Source organism: Myotis yumanensis, unplaced genomic scaffold (genome assembly GCF_028538775.1).
Source record: "Myotis yumanensis isolate MYYU_CA2020_CCGP unplaced genomic scaffold, mMyoYum1.0.hap1 SCAF_15, whole genome shotgun sequence".
NCBI classification, from domain to species: Eukaryota; Metazoa; Chordata; class Mammalia; order Chiroptera; family Vespertilionidae; genus Myotis; species Myotis yumanensis.
In genome coordinates this window covers 43027016-43052731 of record NW_027223766.1, presented here as the reverse complement: position 1 = coordinate 43052731, position 25716 = coordinate 43027016, and the positions used below count along the sequence as shown (strand labels likewise).

The following is a 25716-nucleotide window of genomic DNA, read 5'->3' as shown; positions in this document are numbered from 1 at the left end:
GAAACAACCGCCACTTGTTCTTCAGGGTTTGGAACACTGGGGCCCGCTTTCTTCCTCCTCGGACCTGCGGCCCTTCGGCCCTCCGCGTTCCAACACCCCGCCGGATCTCCTCCACCTGCGGCCACTCTCCCCGCGGAGCGCCACTTCCGGGTCCCGGGTGTCTCCCCTTTTCCGGTCCGCCCACCTGCCCCCGGCACTTCCGCAAGCCAGGTCCTGACCGCCGGCGGCGTCGGAGCGGGGACGTCGGCCAGCCGAGCGCAGGAAGTTTCCCTCCACAGGACGCGCTGAGTGGCTGGCCCCGCCTGGGAACTCCGGTCCCGCCGCGGAGTCGCGTGGTGGAGGTGGAGGGACAGTTTGTTTTGAGCACCGAGGACGGCACACCCGGAAGTGGCGCCGCGCAGGAGCGGCCTCCCGCCGGGCGGGGTTTGAGGTGCCGGGAGGTGGAAGGGATGCCACGGTTCTCTCCGGCGTGAGTGTCCGCCGAGGGTGCAGTAGGGCGGGGGGGGGGGCGGGCGCCGGTTTCCTTATGGCCCTGGTTCTGCGGCGGGTTCTGGGAGGCGCCGGCCGTGCGGGGGCGCCGGGCTGGTGCAGGGGTGCAGCGGCCGGAGGGGGCCCCGCTGCACTTCATTCTCTTCCTGGGGAGTCGGTGTCTTCAGGTCACCACCTCTCCTCCCGCTCCTCGGCAGGCAGAGTCTAATTATTAGAGTTTTGTTTCTGCTGCTGGGAGGAGGCGAGCGGCCGCTTTGGTGGGGACTGTTGCTTTTCGGCCTCTTCTACCCCTCCCGAAAAGTGCCTTTATTTTTATTTTTATTTTTTTCCCTTCGTTGCACCACAGACTCAGTGACTTCTAATATTTCTGTCTTGACCCCCTCCAGCTTCTGACGTTGACATCTCTGCACCTTAAACGATGCTGGAGTCCTATGTGACTCCGATTTTGATGAGCTATGTGAATCGCTACATCAAGAACTTGAAGCCGTCAGACCTGCAGCTTTCACTATGGGGCGGAGATGTGGTGCTCAGCAAGCTCGAGTTAAAGTTGGATGTGCTGGAACAGGTAAACTGCGTAGTTGTCATTTACTGGACACATTCGCAGCTTGTTTAGAAGTAACCCGTTGTTCCCTGCACTTTGACTTTATGTTTTAAAAATGCATTTTTTTTTTCTGTTAAATTAGTTTTGGCTACCCTGAAACTAGATACCTTCCTTTACAATATATATGTATGTAAATGTATGTGTGTATATATATATATACACACACACACACACACACACATATATCTCCAAAAGTTGCCTCATCAAATAGGAAAACAATGTCATTGTTCTTGTTAGAATTGCTCAGCTTATTTACTCAATTCTCAGGCCTTATGGAACATGCTAATTTACATGGCTAGGTTTTGTGTGATGCTCAAAAACAATACATTCCCATTCGCCCTTTGGGGAATGGAAGGGTCCAAAAGAAAGCAAGATGCTGAGGAAAGTTATGTCTCATAGTAGGAAAGATGACATTGCCCGTGGCATTCTCAAAGTATAAAGTGGACACTGAGAATGCCAGCAAACCTGAAAACTTTCTTAATCACTTCTTTTTAGTTTCGTTTTTTTTTTTTAATGTGAGGATGCTCTGATCCAAATGCACTGTAACTTCAAAGTGCATATACTTACTGCTTCATTTAGTACTAAGGTATGTCAGGCAACTCTATTAGGTTTGAGGATACAAACGTGTGGAAATTCAGAAGAGTTAGAGACCGATTGTTTTTTAGGGGATAAGGAAAGAGTTAATCTGATGGTGACAGTTATCAATACTTTTTAGTTATATTTCACTCTTTCCACTGTTATTGAATAATCTAGAGTTAACACTAAGGAATAATATTCTGGTTCCTCCCGCTTTCTTCAACATTAATTATACCCACAAATGCTAAGTATGCAGCTCAATTTTTACATATGTATATACCTGTGTAACTACCATCCAGATCAAGAAATATAATATTTTCTGCACCCCAAGTGGCTCCCCTGTGCCCCTTTACAATTAATAACCCTCCTATCGCCCCCATACAGATGATTGCTATTCTGACTTCTATCAACACAGGCAAATATTACCTGTCCTTGAATTGTAAATAAATGGGAAATGTGTCTGGCTTCTTCAACATTATAGCTAAGATTAACTCATATTTTTGCATGAGTGGTAGCTTGTTCTTTGTATTGCCTTGTAGTATTCAGTTGTATAAAGATTCACAATTTACTTCTGCTTTTGACTATTGCGAAGAAAGCTCTGATGAACAAAGCTCTTGTACCTGTATTTTGGTGAACATAAGTATTAATTTTCCTTAAGTGTGTATCTGGGAGGTAGTCTGAAGTTTAGTTTTAATGGATATTGCCAAATAGTTTTGTGGAGTGGTTGTAACAGTTTACATTCTCAGCAACAATGCATGAGGGCTCCCAGTTGCTCACGGTTTTATTATTATTATTTGATGTTTGGAATTTTTTATTTACTTTTATTTTTTGGCTTTAATCATTTTCTATTTGTCAGTTGCAGTTGACATACAATGATATATTAGTTTCAGGTGTACACCCCAGTGATTAGACATTATATAACTTACTAATTGATCATGCTGATAAAGCTCCTACCCATCTGACACCATGCACAGTTATTAGAATACTATTGACTCTATATTCCCTCTGCTGCGCTTTACATCCACTTGACTGTTCTGTAACAACTAATATGTACTTCTTAATCCCTTTACCTTTTTCGCCCATCCCTCCAGCCTCCTTCCCATATGGCAACTGTCAAAATATTCTGTGTATTAATGAGTCTGTTTCTGTTCTGCTTCTTAGTTTATTTTTTTAGATTCATTTGTTGACAGATATGTATTTATTGCCATTTTATTGTTCATATTTTTGATCTCCCCCCCCTTTATTTATTGATTTTAGAGAGAGGGGGAAGAAGGGGAGAGAGAGAGAGAGACATTTGCTATTTAATTTATCTATGCATTCATTGGTTGACTCCTGTATGTGCCCTAAGCAGGATCGAACCTTGGCGTATTGGGATGATACTCTGACCAACTGAGCTGCTTCGCTTGGCCAAGGCCTCTTCTTCTTCTTAAAGAAGACCCTTTAACATTTCATGTAATACTGGTTTGGTGGTGATGAACTCCTTTAGCTTTTCCTTGTTTGGGAAGTTCTTTATATGTCTTATGATTCTAAATGATAGCTTTGGTGGGTAGACTAATGTTGGTTGTAGGCCTTTGCTTTCCATCATTCTGAATATTTCTTGCTAATCTCTTCTGGCTTGCAAAGTTTGTGTTGAGAAATCAACTGACAGTCTTATGGGAGCTCCCGCTTAGGTAACTGACTGCATTGCTCTTGATGCTTTTAAGATTCTCTGTCTTTAACCTTCTCATTTTATTTATGATGTCTTGGTGTGGGCCTCTTTGGGTTCATCTTGTTTGGGACTCTGTGCTTACTGGGGATAAATACCTTACATTGATATGCCAATGGCAATCAAAGCTCAACTACCACAGGATGGTGCATACATGTTTCGTTGTCTTCTCATTTTGGCAGACTCCTTGTGTTTGTTTCTGCTGAAGCTCTTGGGCTTGGTAGAGTGGCTCTATGTAGTAGTTGTTCTGTAGGGTCCAGGGGCACAGCCTCCCCAATAACCTGAGCTGGGCACTCCAGGTATGATCCCAGACTGATCAGCTGCAAGGACTGTTTGCAATGACCACCTACCATGGAGGGTTTCTTGTGCAGGGGCCCACCCCACAGAGCAGGACTTCTTTCAGTGGGGCTCTGGTGCCAGCTGAGTAAGTTTATTGTGGAGGGGGTTGGGTGGTGCTTGGACTTGGTCTGAAGCTGTCCAGTGGTGTGCTGGCTCTGGGGCCTCCCTGGAGGTGTAGGCCAAGGTTAGCAGCTGCCTGTATTTTGCCTGGGGCCACCTGGCATGAGTTACAAAATGATCTGTAGATGGTTGCTACTTGTGCTTGGCTTGGAAGTGCCCAGGTGAGACTAAGCTGTGAACCAATGCCAGCTGCTGTTAGTGTTGGGCTTGGGGTCACTTAGAGGTATGGAGCACACCAGGGCCAGATGCTGCTTGTTTGAGAGATTTTAGGGAAGTCTAAAACATGAGCAAAAAGCTATTTATATGGGTAAGCCCAGCAGTTCTCAACCTGTGGGTTGCGACTCCTTTGGCAGTCGAACGACCCTTTCTCAGGGGTTGCCTAAGACCATCCTGCATATCAGATATTTACATTACGATTCATAACAGTAGCAACATTACAGTTATGAAGTAGCAACGAAAATAATTTTATGGTTGGGTCACAACATGGGGAACTGTATTTAAAGGGCCAGAAGGTTGAGAACTACTGGGTAAGCCAATGAAAACAGCTTGGGTTGGCCTGCAAGTTGAGTGGGGTCTCAGGGAATCACTAGGGTGGGGTGAACATGAGCCAGGTTGATGGAGACTGAGATGCAGTGCCCATTTTCTAGCTCTGTGGTGGAGGTGGGGTCCTCAGAAAAGGAACAATGGGTTCTGCTAGAACTTCTGTTTGGCTGCTCTCCAGCTCTGGCCCTGATGCCAGACAATTCATTTCCTTCCCATATGTCCATGGTTCCTTTCAACCTGCTGCCCAAATGCCGGAGCTCAGAGGGAGTGAGTCCAAGTAAGTCCCTGTTTGAGCCCTTTAAGAGGAACTGCCTGTGACTCCAGCAGCCCTGCGCCTCACTCAGGCACAATCCCTGTTGGTTTTTACAGCCAGAGGTCTGGGTACTTCTCTTCCTGGCACTGGAACCCTGAGCTGGGGGGCATGGTGTGGGACTGGGACCCCTTGCTCCTCAGGGGTGATACTCGTTCTAATATTTATCTACCACACATGGGTGTGGGGCCAGCCCTCTGTGTCTTCTCCCCTCCTACCAGTCTTGATTTGTTTTCCTCTTTAAATCCCTAGTTGTAGGACTTCTGTTCAGTTAGCTTTCAGGCAATTCTGAATGATGGTTTCCTTTGTAGTGTAGTTGTAATTTTGATGTGGTTGTGGGAGGATGTGTTTATCTATGACACCATCTTAGTATTTTAATTTTAAACTTTTTGGTGGGTGTAAGTAGTATTTCATTTAAAATTGCATTTCATAATGATTTATGGCGTTGATCACTTTTAGTGTTGTTCATTGGCTATTTGGATATTCTCTTTTGTAAAGTTTCTGATTCTTTTGCCTTTTTTAAAAAATTGTGTTTTCTGTCTTCTTATTGATGTATAGTAGTTCGTTATATATTTTGGAAATGAGTCTTTTGGCATGTACATGTTTTGCAGTATCTTCTCCCAGTGTGTGGCATGTCTTTTTGCTCTCTTAAAAGTGTGTTTTGATGAATAGAGTTCATTTTATTGAGTCCAGTTTATCAATTTTTTCCTTTAACTTTTTTTGCTTGTTAATCCTCACCTAAGGGTTCAGGTATCTTTTAATTTCTCTGAGAAAATTCAGTTTGGCCCTTAGATTGCAACTTTGGTAGCCATTTAACAACTGTATCGTTGTTACACAAATCAGGGAATGGTAGAGGTGGAAATGTTATTGACTGATTGTCCATACACATGTATTTGGAAAGGCATTCAGTGCTCATAATGGAAGTGTAGAGGTAGTATGATTGTGGTTAAGAGCAAGGCTTGGCATCAGATTTTCAAGTTTTGTGTCCTGCTTTCCTAGATAAACCAGGGAAGTTACTTGACCTTTCCATGCCTCATAGTCTTCATTTGTATTTACCTTTTGGGGTTCTTACAAGGATTAAATAGTTGCATGCAGGTAAAGTTCTTAGAACGGAGCTTGATACAGAATAATACTCAGTAAACCTTGTTTTTGTTATGGACACAAAACAAAATTTAATCTGCCAGTTGATTAATGCTTGAAATTATTTCAGCTTAAAAATTAATGTAGTGATGAGAAATATATAAAATTTTGACAATTGATTAGAATACTAGAAATAGATGATTAATATTCTGCCCTTTAAAAAAGGCATGGCTCAGTGGTTGAGTGTCAGTCTCTGAACCAGGTCACAGTTCTCTTGCTGGTTAGGGCACATGCTTGATTGCCTGCTCGAATCCCCAGTGGTGGGGATGTGCAGGAGTCAACCAATCAGTGATTCTCTCTCATCATTGCTATTTCTCTTTCTCCCTCTTCCTTCCTCTCTGAAATCAATAATAATAAAAAATAATGATTGCTCTTTTAGGAAGACAGTATTCTAATTACTTTATACAAATTAATTAGTTTAATCCTCAAAGATACTACTATTCTTATCCAGATTTTACAGATAAGAAACTGAGTCACAGATACATTAAACAAGTTGCTTACTGTCATTGGGATGATTAAATAGAAGAGTAAGATTTAAATCCGTGTTGCTAGCTCCAGAGTTATTTGTCTTAACCAATTTACCTACTACCTATATATATTTAGCTATTTTTTTAAAATTTATTAAAGATTTTTACCCATGTTCTGAGAACTAAATAAAAAAAATCTATTTAGCTATTTTACTAGCTATCTTGCTAAACCAAGTAGGTGAGCAATTGTTGGATGAATGAATAAGCGTAATAATGTTTATTTTAACTTTCATTAATAGAATTACAAGAACTGTAAAAATGTTGTTGAAGTACAATCTAAATAATTTTTTTCTTTGTTGATTTTTAACAAAAATTTTATTGGGAGGTGAAACAAATTAGTATAAAGTGATTGAGTGACAGTTATGTTTTCATTTTTAACTCTCTATCCAATAATAATGGAAACCTGTTAGAAAAACATTTTAAATTTATGGACCATATAGTATCCAGGTACAATCTTTAAGTAAAGTTCAGTAAGTTTTTTGTTAAAGTTGGTCAACTTTTATTTTGTCAGGTCATTCTCCTTTCTCTATTTCAGCTCCCCTTTCAACTTGCCATATAATGCTACTTGTAGTTTATAACACACTTGGGAACATATTTTTAGGTGGAGATTTTAAATAATATATACCATTGCAGTTATCTCAAGTACTGCTGCTGTCTACTAGGGTAACTACTGTCTCCCCCTCCCCCCCACTACCATATATGAGCCTTTATCATGTACTAGGTATTGTACGTATATTATTTCCATTAATCAGAATAAAGAAACTCAGGCCTAGACAGGTTCAATAGTTTGTTAAGTGTAACTTGTATAATTGGTTTTTGTAGTTTAATAAGTTACTGATGCTACTTTTTGATAAACAATAATTGCCAAACTATTTTTGTGTTGGAAGTTTCATTTTATTTTAAGAGAGTAATTTGAATATTAGAATGAAAAAACATTAAGCACTTACTAACTTATTTAATATCTTGTGTCTTAAGGAATTGAAATTACCATTCACTTTTTTAAGTGGACATATTCACGAACTGAGGATCCACGTACCGTGGACAAAACTGGGCTCGGAACCAGTGGTAATCACCATTAACACAATGGAATGCATTTTGAAACTTAAAGATGGAATGCAGGTATGAAATTATTGTTTGTTTATGTTAACCAATTTTCTAGTTACTAGTGTTTGAATATTTCTTTAACTTTTGGGATATGTCAGCTTTTACATAAATAAATGTTAGCTTATATACTTATTATTTTTATATGCCTGTTAAGTAACATAATTAATTGTAAAAGGATGTTTTAAATTTGGGTAAAATACCCCAAGAGATATTTTCATAGTAATTTCACTTAATCTGATCATAGCCCTAATAGGGATCATGTAGATTGCTATTACCTATATCCACTAGAAGTGAAGTCTGACTGTGTCCAGTTTTTGAATTTTTACATAGTAACTGCATGGCTTTTTATTTATGTGACATTTCTAAATGAGGTGAAAATCTCATTGTTTTTGAGAAGATAAAAATATATTGAATTTGCCTTTATTTACCAAATTTCATTGTTGTCTGAGGTTTTGTCATCAGAAACTGATTCTTTTCTGACTTTTAAAAAAAATTGATTTCAGAGAGAGGAAGGGAGAGAGGAATAGAAACATCAGTGATGAGATAATTATTGATTGGCTGCTTCCTGCTTGCCCCTTACTGGGGATCGAGCCTACAACCCAGGCATGTGCCCTGACCGGGAATCGAACCGTGATCTCTTGGTTCATGGGTCAATGCTCAACCACTGAGCCACATCAGCCGGGCCTTTTCTGACTTATTTATTCTTTAACCCATCTTACATTTCTTTTTAGTGTTTTATTATAAAAGTGTAGTGTTGATTTTAAGGAGTTTTACCAAAAATGTTCTGGTCTAGGAAGCAAATAGAACTGGAAAGCAGCATAATTGTGATACATTTTTTCCCTTTCATCTTGCAGAAAAGCAGTGTCTCTGTCATTCATTTTTACTACTTTTTCCTTAATCCACATTTACCTTTCATTTTTAGGGAAGGCTTTTTGTAACCAAATAAATTGAAGAGAACTTAAGGCAATTTTAGTGTATCCTAAATATAACTTAAATCTCTTGAAGTTAGTTGAGGTTAATTATGAATTATTAAAATCATTTCCTAATTTAAGTACAATCTTTGAGTGTCATATCAACCAATGGGGCTGAAATCTTTTTTTTTTCCTTTTATGAAATCTTTGATTCAAACCTGTATTATCCAATTTAACTTACTAATGTAGTTTCTTGAAGTAAGTAGACCAGTGCTATATATTCCTTTGAAAATTTATTTTGTGAACTTTAAATATTTGAGAAATTGGTTTAGAAATCTGTAGATAGTTATATTGCAACAAAGTTTATTTTACATTTTTATTTGGTAATACTTAAATGGTTCTTAGTCATCATCTGTCCTTGGAATTTAATTTTTAAAAAATTGTCTGGACTTAGTTATGGCACCCATACAGTGCTTCATATTATGAGAAAAAAAAATCCAGACACTAAGTATTTTTTCAACGGGTAGGTGGAGTTTTCAAGGCCAGATGTCCCATAAGAAACACATTTTAGAAAAGGTAAATTACAACTAATTATCGAGGCTGCAGAAAAAGATTTGTAACACATGACTTAGTGCCACCTCGAACTAATATTTGATATTGGACCATGCAGATGGCTACTGCAGGAATGATCCAGATTTCCTGCTTGCATGGCATTTGAGACTTGAATTTTGTGGTGTGCATAGCAAAAGGTCAAAGGGTCATGATTGTAAACCACTCTCACAACAAGTATTTTTTACAGATGTTTAAAATTCTGAGGTAGAAAGGATTTGTGAGAATTGCGGCTGACATTTGGACAAATTATTCAGCAGTGTACACCCCTGGAGAGTGTTACTTGGGTTTATGCTAGTGATTCGAATTAATTTTTTAGTGAAAACATTATAGATGAAACACATTTTTAAACAGTTTATTTTCCTATTTGGAGCCTTGATTAGTAAAGTGTGAAATTAAATTAAAAATTATTCATGTACTAATAAACTGAATAATTGTAATTATTTGAAGTTATTATGTTGTAGGATCACAATGAAAAAAAGACTTATTTTCTAAATAAAATTAGTGTAGGGTGGTAGGTTAAATGAAGGGGCCTTTTAGAGTTATAGATATTAATTTGTAAAGTAATATTATTAATATATGAAAATGTAATAAGATACAATTTAACTATTATAAATCTGAGGTTTCATCCAGAAAAGATCATTGCAGAAATATAATATTGCTAAATGCCTTGATAAGAAGGCATGTCTAATTTGTAAAGTTTAATTTAATTCTACCAACATTAGTAGATTTCCTCCTCTTTTTTTTAAAAAATATATTTTATTGATTTTTTACAGAGAGGAAGGGAGAGGGCTAGAGAGTTAGAAACAGCAATGAGAGAGAAACATCGATCAGCTGCCTCCTGCACACCCCCCACTTGGGATGTGCCCGCAACCAAGGTACATGCCCTTGACCGGAATCGAACCTGAGACCCTTCAGTCTGCAGGCCAACGCTCTATCCACTGAGCCAAACCAGGGCGATTTCCTCCTCTTTAATGCACTTCAAAAGTATTGCTAAGATTATTTGGATGTTAGTGGTTACTAAAAATTTAGAGAGCCTTTAGACATTTATGTTGAGGAGTTGACATTTTTAGTGTGGACAGTATATTTATATTATTATTTATATTTATATTATTATCTGGGGAAAAGATTCTTCTCTGATTTCTAGAGCTAGGATTTAAAGCTAAATTTAATCAAAGTTTCTTGGTTTCATTTGGAGTCTTCTTTATTTCTCACCTGTCTCTTCCAGTTTTTGTACCTTGAGCATACCTGTATTTTTCTTCAGTCTGACTCACTGCTTTGAGCCTAGCTAAAATTTTCCTTTGATTTTATTTTAGCATTCCACAACAATGTTTCCAATTATCTAGTCTGTTGTATTTTCAGAAGCATAAATCCTTAAATTTCTTCTTACTGGAAATCTAGTAACTTCAACTATCACTTCTATTTTGATGAGTCCTGAATCTATCTAACTCTGATTGCTGTCTCAGTCTTTCCCAGTACATGTTCAGTTCCCTCGTGGACATATCTATTGGTGTGATGTATCTTCACCAGAAGCACCACGTATCTAAAATTGAATCCACTATTGTACCTTAAAATTTACATTAAAAAAATTATTTGGTTATTTCCTGGGTAGTTTGAAACTTAGAGAACAGTCATCCTATACAATTCATGGTCAAGCATCTTTCTTTCTACCTTGACATTTTTAAAGCTCGTTAGCATTGTTTTGCAAAGTTAGTGTGTTTTATTTTCTTAGGAGACTGAGAAGATGGTTGTATCATTGACTGAATTAGGATGTGAAGGACAGAGGATTTTTTTTGGGGGGGGGGTTGGGAGTAAGGGGAAAGGAACAGTACGTTGCATAATTTGAGTTTTGTTTTGAACATGTTGAATTTCAGGTGCTAGCATTTAAAAAATTATCATAGCTGCTCCCCTCATCATTTAATTTCTAAACTTTTATAGTCTATCAATTGTTGGGATCTCTGCTGTTGCTTTCTGTCACATAACCAGAAGGTTCTTTGTCCTGAATGAAGTACTTCATTTTCTTAAATTCCCAGTGTTAACTTTTATTTGCTCGCCAATATGGAAAGCTTAAATTTCTTGGCCTGATATTCATGGTAGAGACCATTTACTCTAGCTTCTTTCTACAGCTTAATATTTCATTGCTCTCTATTTTACTTAAATTGCACTATGTATTCTCTTTTCTATAAGATACATGCTTTCTTCCTTTTTACCTTTTTTTGTTCAAGCCTTCCACCTTTTTTCTTTTTTCTGCAGGCACAGTCTTTTCAAACCTTGTTTTTTGAGACACTTTCATGACTTCTTAGTATATATGGTACTTAGTATTTACTGTACTGTTTTCTTGGCCTTTTCTCCTAGGGACGATAATAGAAAAACGTGGTTAGAATTGTGCCATTTAATAACAGTGTGATTTTGAACTATTAATCTCATCATGCCTTAGTTTCCTTATCTTTAAATAGGGATACTTTTGCACAGGGAGTAGTGTCTAATTCATAGCATTGTTAAGAGGACTAAGACATATGAATGTAATGTGATTATTACCAGTAGGTGACACGTTGGAAGTGCCATAAATAAAACAATTTGTTCCTTTTATCTCTTTTTTCTCCCTTCCTGCCTTTCTTCTTCCCTTCACTTTCTCCTTGCTTTCCTGTCTTTCTTTCAAGTTTAGTGATTAAAGGAAGGGCTTTTTGGTCAGACAGATCTGGGCATTCATCCCAGCTCTCTCACTTCCTGTCTTTCTGGCCTTGGAACATCTTCAGCTCTAATTTTCTCATCCTTAAAATACTGAGGCCTGGCACAGATAAGTGCTCAATAAAGGTCGTTGCTGACTAACTTAAATTATTCTTAATCTTTTATGCATATAAGTATTATTTCTTAAGTAGGTAAGTAAAATACCTAGATAAGGGTACTACCTACCTATTTTTTCTCAAACTGCCTAACACATATTTTTCTTTGACTAGGTATTCCTTGCTGAGGGAAGTTATATATAAGAAAACAAAGTACAGTTTTATTCTGTTTAAGCACCCAATTCCACCTTGTGAATTGTGCTAAAAATTAGATGGTAGAATGTGATTTAGGTCAGAATGCCTCAGTATAACTTTTGTTCTTTTCTCCCTTAATTTTGGCCTATTTCACCTTCCAAATCTAAGAGTGGATTTAACCACTTTAATTCAGTAGTTTAAATAAAGGGGAGGAGGAGAGGTTGGCACTGTGATGCTCACCTTTTGATAGGAAGAAAAGGGATGCCATAGGCCAGTGGTCGGCAAACCGTGGCTCACGAGCCACATGCGGCTCTTTGGCCCCTTGAGTGTGGCTCTTCCACAAAATACCACGTGCGGGCGCGTACGTACAGTGCGATTGAAACTTCGTGGCCCATACGCAGAAGTCGGTTTTCGGCCTGGGCGAGTCTATTTTGAAGAAGTGGCGTTAGAAGAAGTGGGGAGTGTCGGTCGGTCGGTCGGTCGGTCAGGCGATGGGAGACGCAGCACGGGGGAGGCGCATGCGGTTCATGCACGAGTTGAGTGAGCCAGTCAGTCAGCAGTCTTATGTGCAGTGGTCAGTGCTAGTCATGTCCGCAAATCGCGTGTGGGTGACAAAAGTACCTACTCGAAGCATAAAGTTACCTGTATTTTTCCAACCAGCTGCAATTCCTACAGGTATTTTTGTCATCAATTTAAGAATTGTAATTATTTTGTGTTGGTGGCTTTATTATTATAAAATGAAACTTATCTGCTTAGAGGGGTTTAAATGCCTAACCTTGCTAAACAACTTCTCTCGCTTAGTGTTTATTTCCTTCCTTAGCACTCATGACAACTGTAATTATTTGATGTGACTATTTATTTATTTAAAGTTGATCTTCCTCAAGAGACTAAGTTCCAGAAGGATGTCATGTTATCTCCAGCCTTAGACACATAATAGGCATTCCATAAATATATTAGTGTATTGAACTCATATTGTTAATACTAAGTACTCAATCCAAAATTATTAAGTTAATAACAATGTACCTACCTATATAGTTTAAGTTTAAAAAATTTGGCTCTCAAAAGAAATTTCAGTCGTTGTACTGTTGATATTTGGCTCTGTTGACTAATGAGTTTGCCGACCACTGCCATAGGCAATAATAAGCACATTTTCCCTGACTTGTTGCTGTTAGCTGGCATAGTTTGATTGTTCTCTGCCTGGGGCAGTATCTGGGTCAGGTGGCTCTGTGTGTGAAAAGAACCGGAGGACAGATGGCTAATGATTGTATCCCCTGGGGAAAAGGCTCAGCTCCTGTTACTGAGGAGCATGGATCTCAGAGATAGAAGAGCGGCCCCAGCACACAGGTTTAGTTAGTACAGTGATCTTTTTCGTTGCTAAAATGTCGCCTAATGAATGTTCAGCTTTGGCCTGTCAGGTGAGCTAGTCCTTTTGGGGAGATTAAGTAAAAGAATGCAAGGGAATGTCAACTCTCTTCTCCAGCCTCTCATAACCCTTACCCTTACCCTGGATGGGGGAGAAGACAGAAGCAGCTTCTGTGGCTGAAGTTAATGTGTGAAGAGAAAGGGACATACACATTCCTCCTTCACTTAATGTACTTGGCATTTTTTAAATGACTGAAATGAAGTTTATTGATATTACTGTCAGGGTAGAGGTGAACCAAAAATTCTCGTTTCTCCCTGGCTCTCCTGTGTTCTCCAAGTGTGTGCTTCTGCTTTGGTGACTTGATTTGGCTCTGACTTTCTGAATTACAGTGTTACTCTTAGACATTCTTTATTGCATCTGACAATTGACATTGTACTTGTTCCTGGAGAGGACAGAGGTGAAAGTTTCTAGGAACTTTGTAGCTGTTTATTTCCCAGTCCCTTACACTCTGTTTCAGGAGCTTTTGGTGACTAGAGCTGCCAAATGATACTTGGTCCTTTGCTTGCCAAGTTTGGTGCCACAGGTGGAAGACCATAAAGCAAATTACTTCTTGGTTCCACTTTTCAGTTTCTCCTTCTTCAGCTCTTTCTTGCATTTTAACCTCTTTTTTTAAACAAGGACTTGGAATGATTCATTCACTTGTTTTAAGTTTTGTTCTCATTCTTATTCATACCATTGTGAATCTGGGAGTTGATGGTTTTCAAGTTTTAATTGACTAGCCCTATGAGGGCTGAGGTGAAAAGTATGCTACACGATTCCATGACCTGTCAGTATGGAAGTAATGGATCTATGTACATACAGTGTTTGGCACATTTTTCTTGTGTTAGGAACTTTTGTAAGGAAATGACATTCTTGCTTGTTTCATGAGGAACAAAGGGATAGTATTTTCAGAACTAGCTAGGTGGTCCTCAAGAGAAAACATTCTTTTGCCATGAAATATGTTTACTGGACATTTTGGAAAAATTGCCACCTAAATAAGAAAGATATAATTGTGCCCAGCTGGTGGTGCTCAGTGGTTGAGCATCAACTTATGAACCAGGAGGTCATGGTTTTATTCCTGGTCAGGCACATGGCCGGGTTGTGGGCTCGATCCCCAGTAGGGGGCATGCAGGAGGCAGCTGATGGTGATTCTCTCTCATTATTGATGTTTCTATCTCTTCCTCTCTTTTCCTGTCTGAAATCAATAAAAATATATTTAAAGCAATTAAAAAAGAGAAATACATAACTGTAATGTGTTTGGGGTTAAATATCTCAGAACATTTTAGCTAGTGTATTTGAGAACAGAGTTTCTTATATTAGAATTAGAGCCTTTCAGTGAAGTAAAATGTGTAATAGTCCAACATGATGTATACTGGTTAAAAGCTGATGAACTCAAACTAATGATGGAAGTAATTCCAGATAATTTTCTTTTTTGTTTTTTGGTGCTAATCCTCACCCCAGGATATTTTTTCTTTGATTTATTTTTTATTTTTTTAGATAGAGTGGAAGGTAGGGTGGGAGGGAGGGAGGGAGAGAGGGAGAGAAAGAAAGAAAGAAAGGTAGAGAGAGAGAGATATATTAATTGGTTGCCTCCTGCACATATCCCGAACAGGGCCAGGGATCCAACCTGTCCTTGACCAGCAGTCGAATCCGAGACCCTTTGGTGACAGGCTGATGCTCTAACCACTGGATCACGCTGGTCAGGGCAGTAATTCCTGTTTTAATAGTAAATATTATAATTCTTGTTTTGCTTTATTTTTTACTTAATTTAGTTGGGTCAGGATTGAATGGAAGCCGACTTATAATTGAAACAAAATGTAATTGAAATGAAAACAAGTTCAAGTTATCAAAAGAATTATTTTTTAAATATACTGTATGTGCAACCATAATTTTCTATCCATAGTTGAGAAAGAAGTGTTTACACATTTGGTAATGTTTGTTTCATAGTATATATTTTTATGAGTGCCATGATTTATGCTTATTTTTAAAGTACACTGAAATTTCAGGTATATTATAAATTTGTTTAAGCAAATAAAGTTATTTAGTTTGTTTTTCTTTTGAATAATAAAAACATGTAGTTTGTAGGGAAGCTTTATTCATTGTGTCTTTTTCTTAACTATTTGAAAACTCATATATAGCCTATGTTCTTTACTGTTTTTTTGCTACTAATAATTTTTGAAAAATAAAAATAACTTGTTCTTTCTTTTGCTTTAAAATGTTTGTCATCTTGTGCATGCCAGATTTATTGGACTGCAGTAGTTTTTAGTGCATTTTGGCTGGAATGTTTATTATGACATCACTGTAATCTATATACAGTATGTGATTTCAGATGGTTTCAGTGTTAAATATTTTTATAATTATGCTAGTTTTGGCAGTTCACTTGGAATTTTTTTCACATCTCTTTAATGAACATGTTTTACTTCTGGGCTTTTGAGACAACCATATGTTTCAAAAATTAATAGTGTGCTTTTAATGTTAACGTTGTGCAGAAGTGTACGACTACAGACATTTTTAAGGATGTAAGTCGAACTAAAAGTAATTACAGTAAAGTTTTATTCATAGTACTAGTCTTTAGTATTTAGAGTCTATAACATCCCCCAAAATAACAGAAGATGTCATTGTAAATATTGAATGGTGAAGTTGTTTTATGGAATGAAACATTGTTTTGTATTAATTTAAAATGAATATAATTTCATGCGAAATTTACTTTGTCGTTTATGATAGTAAATATTTTACTTTTTGATTGTATTGGAGTTGCAAACACATTTTTTCTTCTGATATATCGCCAACATTTGAAGCCATACTATCATGTAAAAGATTAATCTTTTATTATTGTACTAGAGACCCAATGCACGAAATTCATGCAAGAGTATAGGCCTTCTTTGCCCTGGCTGCCGGCACTGGCTTCCCTCTGGCACCCAGGGCCCGGGCTTCCCTCCAGCCACAGCAGGCACTTGGGACTGGGGCTTCCCTTGCAGCCCCAGCTTCGTCCAGAAGGACGTCCAATCTAATTAGCTTATTATGCTTTTATTATTATAGATCATTTTCTTAGTATGGTATCAAATAAGAATTTTTGTTTTCTAAAGGAGGTCTTACTTGCTGCTTTCTTTAAAATCAATATAGGATGACCATGAAAGTTGTGGTTCTAATTCTACCAACCCTAGTACTACTGAGAATACAAAATCATCAGTGAAACCTCGAAGAATTCAGCAGGCTGCTCCCACAGATCCTGATTTGCCACCAGGTAACTTCTCATGGGCTTGACAAAGCCAACATTTCAATTATTATTAATTGTTGTAACCCTTTGTAGAATTCACACTTTCGGTATTCTTTAGTGCTATGAAATATTTAGACTGTATGTGCATGTGCATTTGTTGCATGAATTTAGAACAGGTTGAGTCCAGAGCCCTCAGGAATGTCTTTCATTCAAACTTTGAATCTCTTTTGCAGTAGGTTGTTCCTTACGTTTCTTTTTTATGTCCTCTCCTTGAAAAAACTTGCCTCTGATTTCCCAGACATAGTATTTTTGTCCCCCTGGCTTCTTGATAAACAGAGGAAAGACACTAGATTGTTTGGAGTTTCTAGAAACTATAAAATTCAGTAACAGAGAAACAGAGTTTTTTAATTGGGAGAGACCATTTGTTCTATTTTCTGAAAATTTTATTTACCTGCAACAGTAGTGACTTATAAAAGTTCCTTGATAAATATTTAATGAAGAAAAAAAACAATGATCATTACATGTTAGTTCTGTGGCCAAAGCATTGCTGTCTTTTTACAGTTAGGAATTGTTTATTAGTTACTTCTTTTTTATTTTATTTATCAGTCACTTCTATTTTCTGAGATGTAGGTGACATTGGTATACACTTGCTCTCTGTGCCAAAGGTTTGAAGGCTTTCTGCTGGTTTTAACCTAGTTAATTTTTGTCAGTCTTCTGGCACCATGTGCTTTACCTCTAAGAGGCTGGTATCAGGTATACAATTTCATAGCCCTCCTCCCTCAAATGTATGTTCTAAGTTACATTTGAATTGAACATTTTAAACTAGTGTTATAGTGATGTTAACACTGATGCTCTGTATTCTTTAGAACTCTGTACCTAAAAGGCCTCAGTAATCTCTGACTGTAGAATAGATTAATTGCTATAGTTGGAGAAGGTGCCAGAAGATATTTTATTACTGAACATTTCTAATTCTACTTAGAGTAGTGTGGTGGTTTTGGAGCTTTCTACATTTTTTCTTGCTAATTAACTCCTTGGGAAAAACTCCTGGTGTTTTATTTTTTTTTTATTTTTTATTTTTTAAATATATTTTACTGATTTTTTACAGAGAGGAAGGGAGAGAGATAGAGAGTTAGAAACATCGATGAGAGAGAAACATCGATCAGCTGCCTCCTGCACATCCCCCACTGGGGATGTGGCCGCAACCCAGGTACATGCCCCTGACCGGAATCGAACCCGGGACCCTTCAGTCCGCAAGCCAACGCTCCATCCACTGAGCCAAACCGGCTTCGGCAACTCCTGGTGTTTTAAATTAACCTGTAAATTAAATTAAACTGTAGCTTGTTCTTATTTATTTTTTTATTTTTTTTATTTATTTTTTTTTTAATTAAATCTTTATTGTTCAGATTATTACATTTGTTCCTCTTTTTTCCCCCCATAACTCCCCTCCTTCCAGCTCCCACCCCACCCTCCACCCTCACTCCCCACCCACTGTGTTCATCCATAGGTGCATGATTTTTGTCCAGTCACTTCCCGCATCTCCCACACCCCTTTTTCCCCCAAGAATAGTCAGTCCATTCCCTTTCTATGTCCCTGATTCTATTATAATCACCAGTTCATTCTGTACATCAGGTTATTTATTCACTTGATTCTTAGATTCATTTGTTGATAGATGCATGTTTGTTGTTCATAATTTGTATCTTTACCTTTTTCTTCTTCTTCCTCTTCTTAAAGGATACCTTTCAGCATTTCATATAATACTGGTTTGGCGGTGATGAACTCCTTTAGCTTTTCCTTATCTGTGAAGCTCTTTATCTGACCTTCAATTCTGAATGATAGCTTTGCTGGATAAAGTAATCTTGGTTGTAGGTTCTTGGTATTCAGCACTTTGAAAATTTCTTGCCATTCCCTTCTGGCCTGCAAAGTTTCTGTTGAGAAATCAGCTGACAGTCGTATGGGTATTCCCTTGTAGGTAATTGAGCCTCTTTCTCTTGCTGCTTTTAAGATTTTCTCTTTGTCTTTTGCTCTTGGCATTTTAATGATGATGTGTCTTGGTGTGGTCCTCTTTGGATTCCTTTTGTTTGGGGTTCTCTGCGCTTCTTGGACCTGTAAGTCCATTTCTTTCACCAGGTGGGGGAAGTTTTCTGCCATTATTTCTTGAAATAGGTTTTCAATATCTTGCTGTCTCTCATCTTCTGGCACTCCAATGACTCTGATATTAGACCGCTTAAAGCTGTCCCAGAGGCTCCTTACACTATCTTCACACTTTCGGATTCTTTTTTCATTTTGCTTTTCCAATTGGGTGTTTTTTGTCGAATCTTTGGTTTGATTATTGTACTCCTCTGGTCTGCTATTGGGTATAATATTCTTTATTTCAGTCCGTGTATGCTTACTTTCTAATTTCTTTATCGTAGCATCGAGGGTCTCATTAGTTTTCGTGAGGTTCTGCACAAATTTATGGCAAGCCCTCAAAATTGCGATTCTTAGCTCCATATCCTCCATTTCTGTCATGTTTTTTTGTCTCCGCATCTTTTATGCTTTCTTGGTGCACCCCCTTGTGGTCTCTGTGCGCAGTCTTGTTCTAGCCAAGCCTTAATTGTTGTAGTTAACACTAGGGGGATTTGACCCTCAGGCCGGCTGGCTATAGTAATCAGCTGTGCGGAAAACTCTGTCTTCTGGGGAGGCGCTAATCCAGCCTTTGCCTGAGGCGATCAGCAAATGGCTGTGCGCAGGCTTTGGGCGGGGCGGGATCAACAGGGCGGGCGGAGGGAGCAGTTATGGCCACGCTCAGTCCCGTTCCCAGAGGCTCTGCTTCTCAGAACCCCGGCAGCCGCTGCAAACCTCGGAGAGAAAGCTGCCCTCAGGTTCCAACTGATGCCGGGTAATCCCGCTTCTCCCGTTTGAGTCTGGGTCCCTAGAGACTCGCCCGGATCTGGAGCCCAGAGTCTGAGACTCACTCCCGACAGAAAACGACAACCGCGCCCTCAGCCACCAGCCCGCTTTCGCGCGCACCTCGGTACCTTTGTATTTTCCACACTGCGCCGCCTCTGAGCCTCGATTTGCTGTTCTCTTTCCTTCTAGTTGTAGAGTCTCTCTTCAGCCAGCCTTCCTGTGGTTCTGGGTGATGTCCGTTCAGTCTTTTAGTTGTATTTTTGAAATGGTTGTTTGCGGCAGCGGTCTCCGGTGTTTACCTACGCCGCCATCTTGGTCGACCGCCCTTACGCTTTCTTCTTGTTCTTATTTATTAATTGGGCAACCTTTTTACCCCTCCAAATTTCTAATTACATATACCCCCAAACTTATTCTACCAGCTCATTTTATAATATGCAAAGAATAATCCTGGCAAAGAGTAATCAGCTTTAGGTTTAACATTTGAGTCTTATTCCTTTCCCTTTCACCTTTTCTTTGCCCCTTCCCCCTTTCCCCTTTCCCCTTCCCCTTCCCCCTTTCCCCTTCCCCTTCCCCCTTTCCCCTTCCCCTTCCCCCTTTCCCCTTCCCCCTTTTCCCTTCCTCTTTTCCCCTTCCCCCTTTCCCCTTCCCCTTCCCCCTTTCCCCTTCCCCGTTTCCCCTTTCCCCTTTCCTTTCCCCTTCCCCCTTTTCCCTTCCCTTTTTCTCCTTCCCCCTTTTCCCTTCCCCCTTTCCCCTTCCCCTTTCGTTTTTCTCCTCACCTGAGGATATTTTTTTTATTGATTTTTAGAGAGAGTGGAAGGGAGAGAGAGATGTGAGAGAGACATATCAATTGGTTGCCTTCCATACTCCCCCCCCCCCCCCCCCCCACTGGGGGTGGGTATCAAACCTGCAGCCCAGGTATGTGCCCTTGACTGGGAATTGAACCTGCAGCCCTCTGTTACAAGGGCCATTGGTCTAACCATTGAGATAACCGCCAAGGCACATTTTTCTTCTTCTAAGAAATGACTTAAGAAAAATTTAAAACTTTTGTCAGTTGTGAATTTCACAGATAACAGCCTTCTATGGGCTAACTTGCATGTACTCAAAATAGGTGCCAGATTTTTAGTGATTTTTTTTAGAGTCAGTATTAGAATTTATACTGATATCCAGAATTGGGAGAAGTGGTCTATTTTAGGAGCATAAAACATAAAAACATAAACGTAACATAAAACATCCCATTTTTAGTGGTATAAAGCAGAGCTGTGTTCTACCTGAACTACTTGAGGTAGCTTTTGGATTATCGTGTGCTTTTCTGCATTACCTAATAGAAGGACTCATATCCTCTTTTATGCTGACATAAATCACAGTTAACGAGTTGCTCTAGGAAGTAACTGAACTTGTTGGGCAATTATTGGGAGGCACAGCAGCTAAACTTAATCTTGCGAAAGGGAAAAAAAGGGATGATTTGAGAATCCAGTTGGATAATGGTAAATCATTTTATTTCAAGGTTAAGTCATATGGTTATTTGAGGACTCATTTCTGGTAACCTTATACTGCCCAGGAACTATATTAATTTTCTTTCATTAATTTTCTTTCATCAAGAGCTGAATTCTTGCTCTCAGAATTTTCTAGAGCAAAGTTATTTTTTTCAGTATCTGTGTTTACTATTTTAGAGTTTGAACATTTACATTAATCCAGAGATGCTTATTGAAAAATGTTTTGGTGTTGCCAATAGTTGTTTTATACCACTGACAGTTGAGTGACTTTCTAATAGGAAGAGACTATGAGTCAATATATAATCTTTTCTCTGCAAGCTCTATTCTTGATATCTAGAACAGTCTTTTTCAGATTATGATTCCTGACCAGTTAGTGTATTATGAAAACATTTAGTGGGTCATGGTGTGAATTTAAAGAATATGTGGCATAGAATAGAAAACCTGGTAGCGTACATCATGCAGTACAGGGTAGTAATATTTCAAGAAAGTTTTGCGTATGTGTGCTCTTGTGCTGAGTAATGATGTAATATTTCTTACTGTGAGGGGTCAAAAGAGTTTGAATCTGACTGGTTTGAAGCATACAGTTTCCTTTCAGTTAGTAATTTATAAGCCAAGACCTTGAGTTATTACTAATAATAACAATTTTGAGTTTTGAACTTAGCATATCCTGTAAGATATGCTGACAATTCGTATTTAGAGACACATTTTAAGGTTATATCATTTATTTATTCATTTATGCATCTTTCCTCAGTATTCTCTATACTTTATATCTCTGTAAAGTGATACTACTTCTAAGCTAGGAACTCGGATTATTGTAGCTTTCTTAGAACTAAGTTATTTGACGTGGTGTATCATTAATTCCATTGTACCGTCACTGTTACTTTGACCTTGCATTTTTAATAAGGAAACATAGTCTTCTGTAGATGTAGTTATTTTGATGAATTGCCTTATTCATCTCAACTTTATTAGTATTATGGGAAACTGAGGAAAAATATTTAAAAATGGATGAAAAATCCATCTGTAGTGAGTGTACTATCATTGAAACACAAACCAGAAAGAATATATTCACCCCTATGTTCATAGCAGCGTTATTTACAATAGCTAAGATTTGGAAACAGCCCAGGGTTCCTTCAGTAGATGAGTGCATAAAAAAACTGTATTACATTTACACAATGGAATACTATGCAGCTGTAAAAAAGAAGGATCTCTTACCCTTTGAGACAACATGGAGGGACTTGGAGAGCATTATGTTAAGTGAAATAAGCCTGTCAGAGAAAGACAAATATCCCATGATCTCACTTTTTGTGGAATCTAATGAATAAAATAAACTGACAAAATAGATCCAGAGACATGGATGGAAGCATGCAACAGACTGAAGATTCTCAGAGGGAAGGGTAGGAAGGGATTAAAAGGTTTCCAGTAAATGTGATTTCTCTTAGTATATGAATACTTTATTATATAGAACTTCTCTGTAATAGTGTTTGGCTGAATCTTCTGCTTATTAACTGTGTTACTTTGATAAACCTGTTTACCTATCTAAGTGTTAGTTTCTTCTTTGCAGAATATGCTGAGCTTACCCACCTTTTATGTACATTATGCTCAATAATATTTTAAGAAATAATTATTTATTGACTGGCTTGTGGCTAATTGCATTCTTTTTCCCCTGTATTGTAGGTTATGTACAGAGTCTGATTAGACGAGTTGTAAATAATGTAAACATTGTTATAAATAATCTCATACTGAAATATGTTGAAGATGATATTGTTCTTTCAGTCAACATAACTTCTGCAGAATGCTATACTGTAGGTGAATTATGGGATCGTGCATTCATGGATATTTCTGGTGAGTAAATACTATCAAGAATACTATAGATTCTCCTTTATTGAAACCATTTTTTTGGATTCTAAACCTTTCTTGGGCCAACTGGCTCTTAGATGAATCTAATGAAAACTGTAGGCCTTCAGACTGGGAAAATGTACATATGTAAAATCTAGCATGCAATTACAGGAGGTTAATAGAGCCTTAGATTAAGAAATCCCAGACCCTTTTTTTTTTTTTAAATATTTTATTTATTTCAGAGAGGAAGGGAGAGGGAAAGAGAGACAGACACATCAGTGATGAGAAAGAACCATTGATTGGCTGCCTCCTGCACGCCCCCTACTGGGGGTCGAGCCCAAAAGTCAGGCATATGCCCTTGGTCGGAATTGAACCTGGGACCTTTCAGTCCACAGGCCGATGCTCTATCCACTGACCCAAACCAGCTAGGGCAGAAATCCCAGACTTTTAAAAAAATATTTTTAATTTTTATTTTTTTCTTAGCTATAACATGCTTATTTCAAAGGTGATGTATGATATCTTACAATGCTGTGGACTATAGCAATAAAAACTGAATAATATTAAGTTAAAATTTTTAATGTTTTTGAAGGAGGAAAGAGTATGCTGCTTTCACATTACTTGGTAATGGCAAACAATATATCTGACTGATTTATGTTTTAGGTTTCTATATTCTAGAGTACATATGGGATTTTTGGATACTCCTGGAACCTCCTTTAACTATTAACATACTTCACTCTCCTGCTTATCTTAAAATACCTAAGTAATAATACAATTTTAATCACTACCATTTATTTATTACTATTTTATTATATTCGATATGCTAGGTACTGTATTAACATCAAAACTATAGTTGTGAAGAAAATAGACACTGCTTATTAGTTTTATCAGGAGAGATGTTAATTAACATTTGTTGATAAATGATATATGTTCTGTTAGAGTAAGAAATGTCTATTTTTGGAAAATATTTTAAGGAGACTATTGTGAGCTCCTTTTATCTGTGACTTGCCATGATATGTATTTCCTAAAAGTGCTGACACTAATACACAAGAATAAACTCAAAACGGATTAAAGACTTACATGTAAGTTGCAAAACCATAAACATACTAGAAGAAAACATAGGCAGTAACATGTCAGACATTTCTCTTAGCAATATTTTTGCAGATTTAGTTCCTTGGGCAAGGCAAACAAAGGAACCAAAGACAAATGGGACTACATCAATCTAAAAAACTTTGTGCAGAGTAAAAGAAACCATCAACAAAATGTGAAGAGAGCCCACTGAATGAATGGGAGAACATATTTGCCAATGATACATCTGAAAAGCAGTTAACCAACAATGAGGTATCACCTCACAACTGTCAGAATTGCTATCATCAGGAAATTAACAGAGTGCTGGCAAGGATGTAGAGAAAAGGGAACCCTTGTGCACTGTTGATGGGAATGCAGACGGGTGCAGCTACTGTGGAAAACAGTATGGTGTTTCCTCAAAAAGTTAAACATTTTAAATAGAATTAAAAAATTTGACCCAGTAATCCCACTTCTGGGAATATATCCCAAGAAACCCGAAACACTAATTTGAAAAAATATATGCACCCTCGCCCTGCTGGTGTAGCTCAGTGGATTGAGCACCGTCCCATGGAGACTAAGAGGTCTCAGGTTTGATTACCAGTGAGGGCACATGCCCAAATTGTAGGCTAGATCCCCAGTAGAGGGTGTGCAGCAGGCAGCTGATTCATGTGCCTCTCTCATCGATGTTTCTATCTCTCTACTCCCTTCCTCTTTGCATTCAATAAAAATATTTTTAAAAATGCACCCTTATGTGCATTGTAGTGTTATTTACAATAGCTAAGATCTGGAAACAGCTCAAGTGCCCATTAGTAGATGAGTGGATAAAAAAGCTGTGGTCCATTTACACAATGGAATACTATTTGGCCATAATAAAAAGGAAATCTTGCCTTTTGTGACAGCATGGAAGGATCTGGAAATTATGTTAAGTGAAATAAGCCAGTCAGAGAAAGACAAATACCATATGATTTTACTTATATGTGGAATTTGATGAACAAAATAAACTGATGAACAAAATATAAACAGGCTCATAGATACAGAGAACAGACTGACAGCTGTCAGAGGGGAGGGACTTTGGGGGTCTGGATGAAAGGCAAAGGGATTAAGCAAAAACAACATATATGCATAATACTTAGGGACTGACAACAGTGTGGTGATAGCCCGAGGGAAAGGGGTGTAGGAGTAGCTAGAGGTGAGCAAAAGGGGAGAAAATCAGGATGGAAAGAGGCTTTGTTCAGGGCCATGGGCATACGATGCACTGTGCAAAAGATGTTTTGTTGAGTTGTACACTTGAAATCTTTCGTTTTGTGAACCAATAAATTCAATTAAAAAGTACAAAAACCCCAAAACTATGAAATTGTATACTGTATATATCAGCAGTATATTTCAATAGGAATTATGCTTTAGTAACACTGTGAAAATGACTCTACATTAGGAAAAAAGAAAATTTACAAAAAATAAAAAAAACAAAAGTGCTGGCACTAAAGTTAGGCTGCCTGCATTTGAATCCTGGCTCTCCCACTTAGTGCTAGATGTATGACCTTGGATGATTTAGTTTACTTCTGTTTTTCAGTTTTGTCATTTGTAAAATGAGGATAAAAAAAAGCTTCTTTATAGAATTATTTTATTAAATACATGAATGCACTGAAAGAACTTATAAAAGTTTCCTGTACGTAATTGCTCAGAAAGGGAGCTGCTATTATTTACATTTATTTTCTCTCATTCTTATAACAGCCCTGTAAAGTAATGATATCCTTTTGTCACTGAAATGCAGGTTTGGCTGCCTACCACTAGGGAAGAGGTTTATTTGGGTGCTGGGACCTGGCAGAATGGTGGACTCCTGTCTCAGAGACCATCTCTTGGGG

At 38.2% G+C, this 25716-nt stretch overlaps 1 protein-coding gene across 5 annotated transcripts in view; it reads left to right on the top strand.

The window, feature by feature from the left end:
* Positions 1-254: 254 nt before the first annotated feature.
* VPS13B (vacuolar protein sorting 13 homolog B) overlaps positions 255-25716 on the top strand; it is a 607742-nt gene continuing 582280 nt past the window's right edge. For 3 of the 5 annotated variants that reach the window (XM_070391987.1, XM_070391986.1, XM_070391988.1), the window contains exons 1-5: positions 260-469; positions 876-1054; positions 7326-7469; positions 16478-16598; positions 22628-22795. In XM_070391987.1, coding sequence (XP_070248088.1) covers positions 908-1054; positions 7326-7469; positions 16478-16598; positions 22628-22795 — 580 coding nt within the window. In that variant the 5' untranslated portion in view covers positions 260-469; positions 876-907. Of the gene's footprint in view, positions 470-875; positions 1055-7325; positions 7470-16477; positions 16599-22627; positions 22796-25716 lie in introns of all 5 variants that reach the window. The other 2 variants (XM_070391989.1, XM_070391990.1) reach the window with 1 other exon arrangement.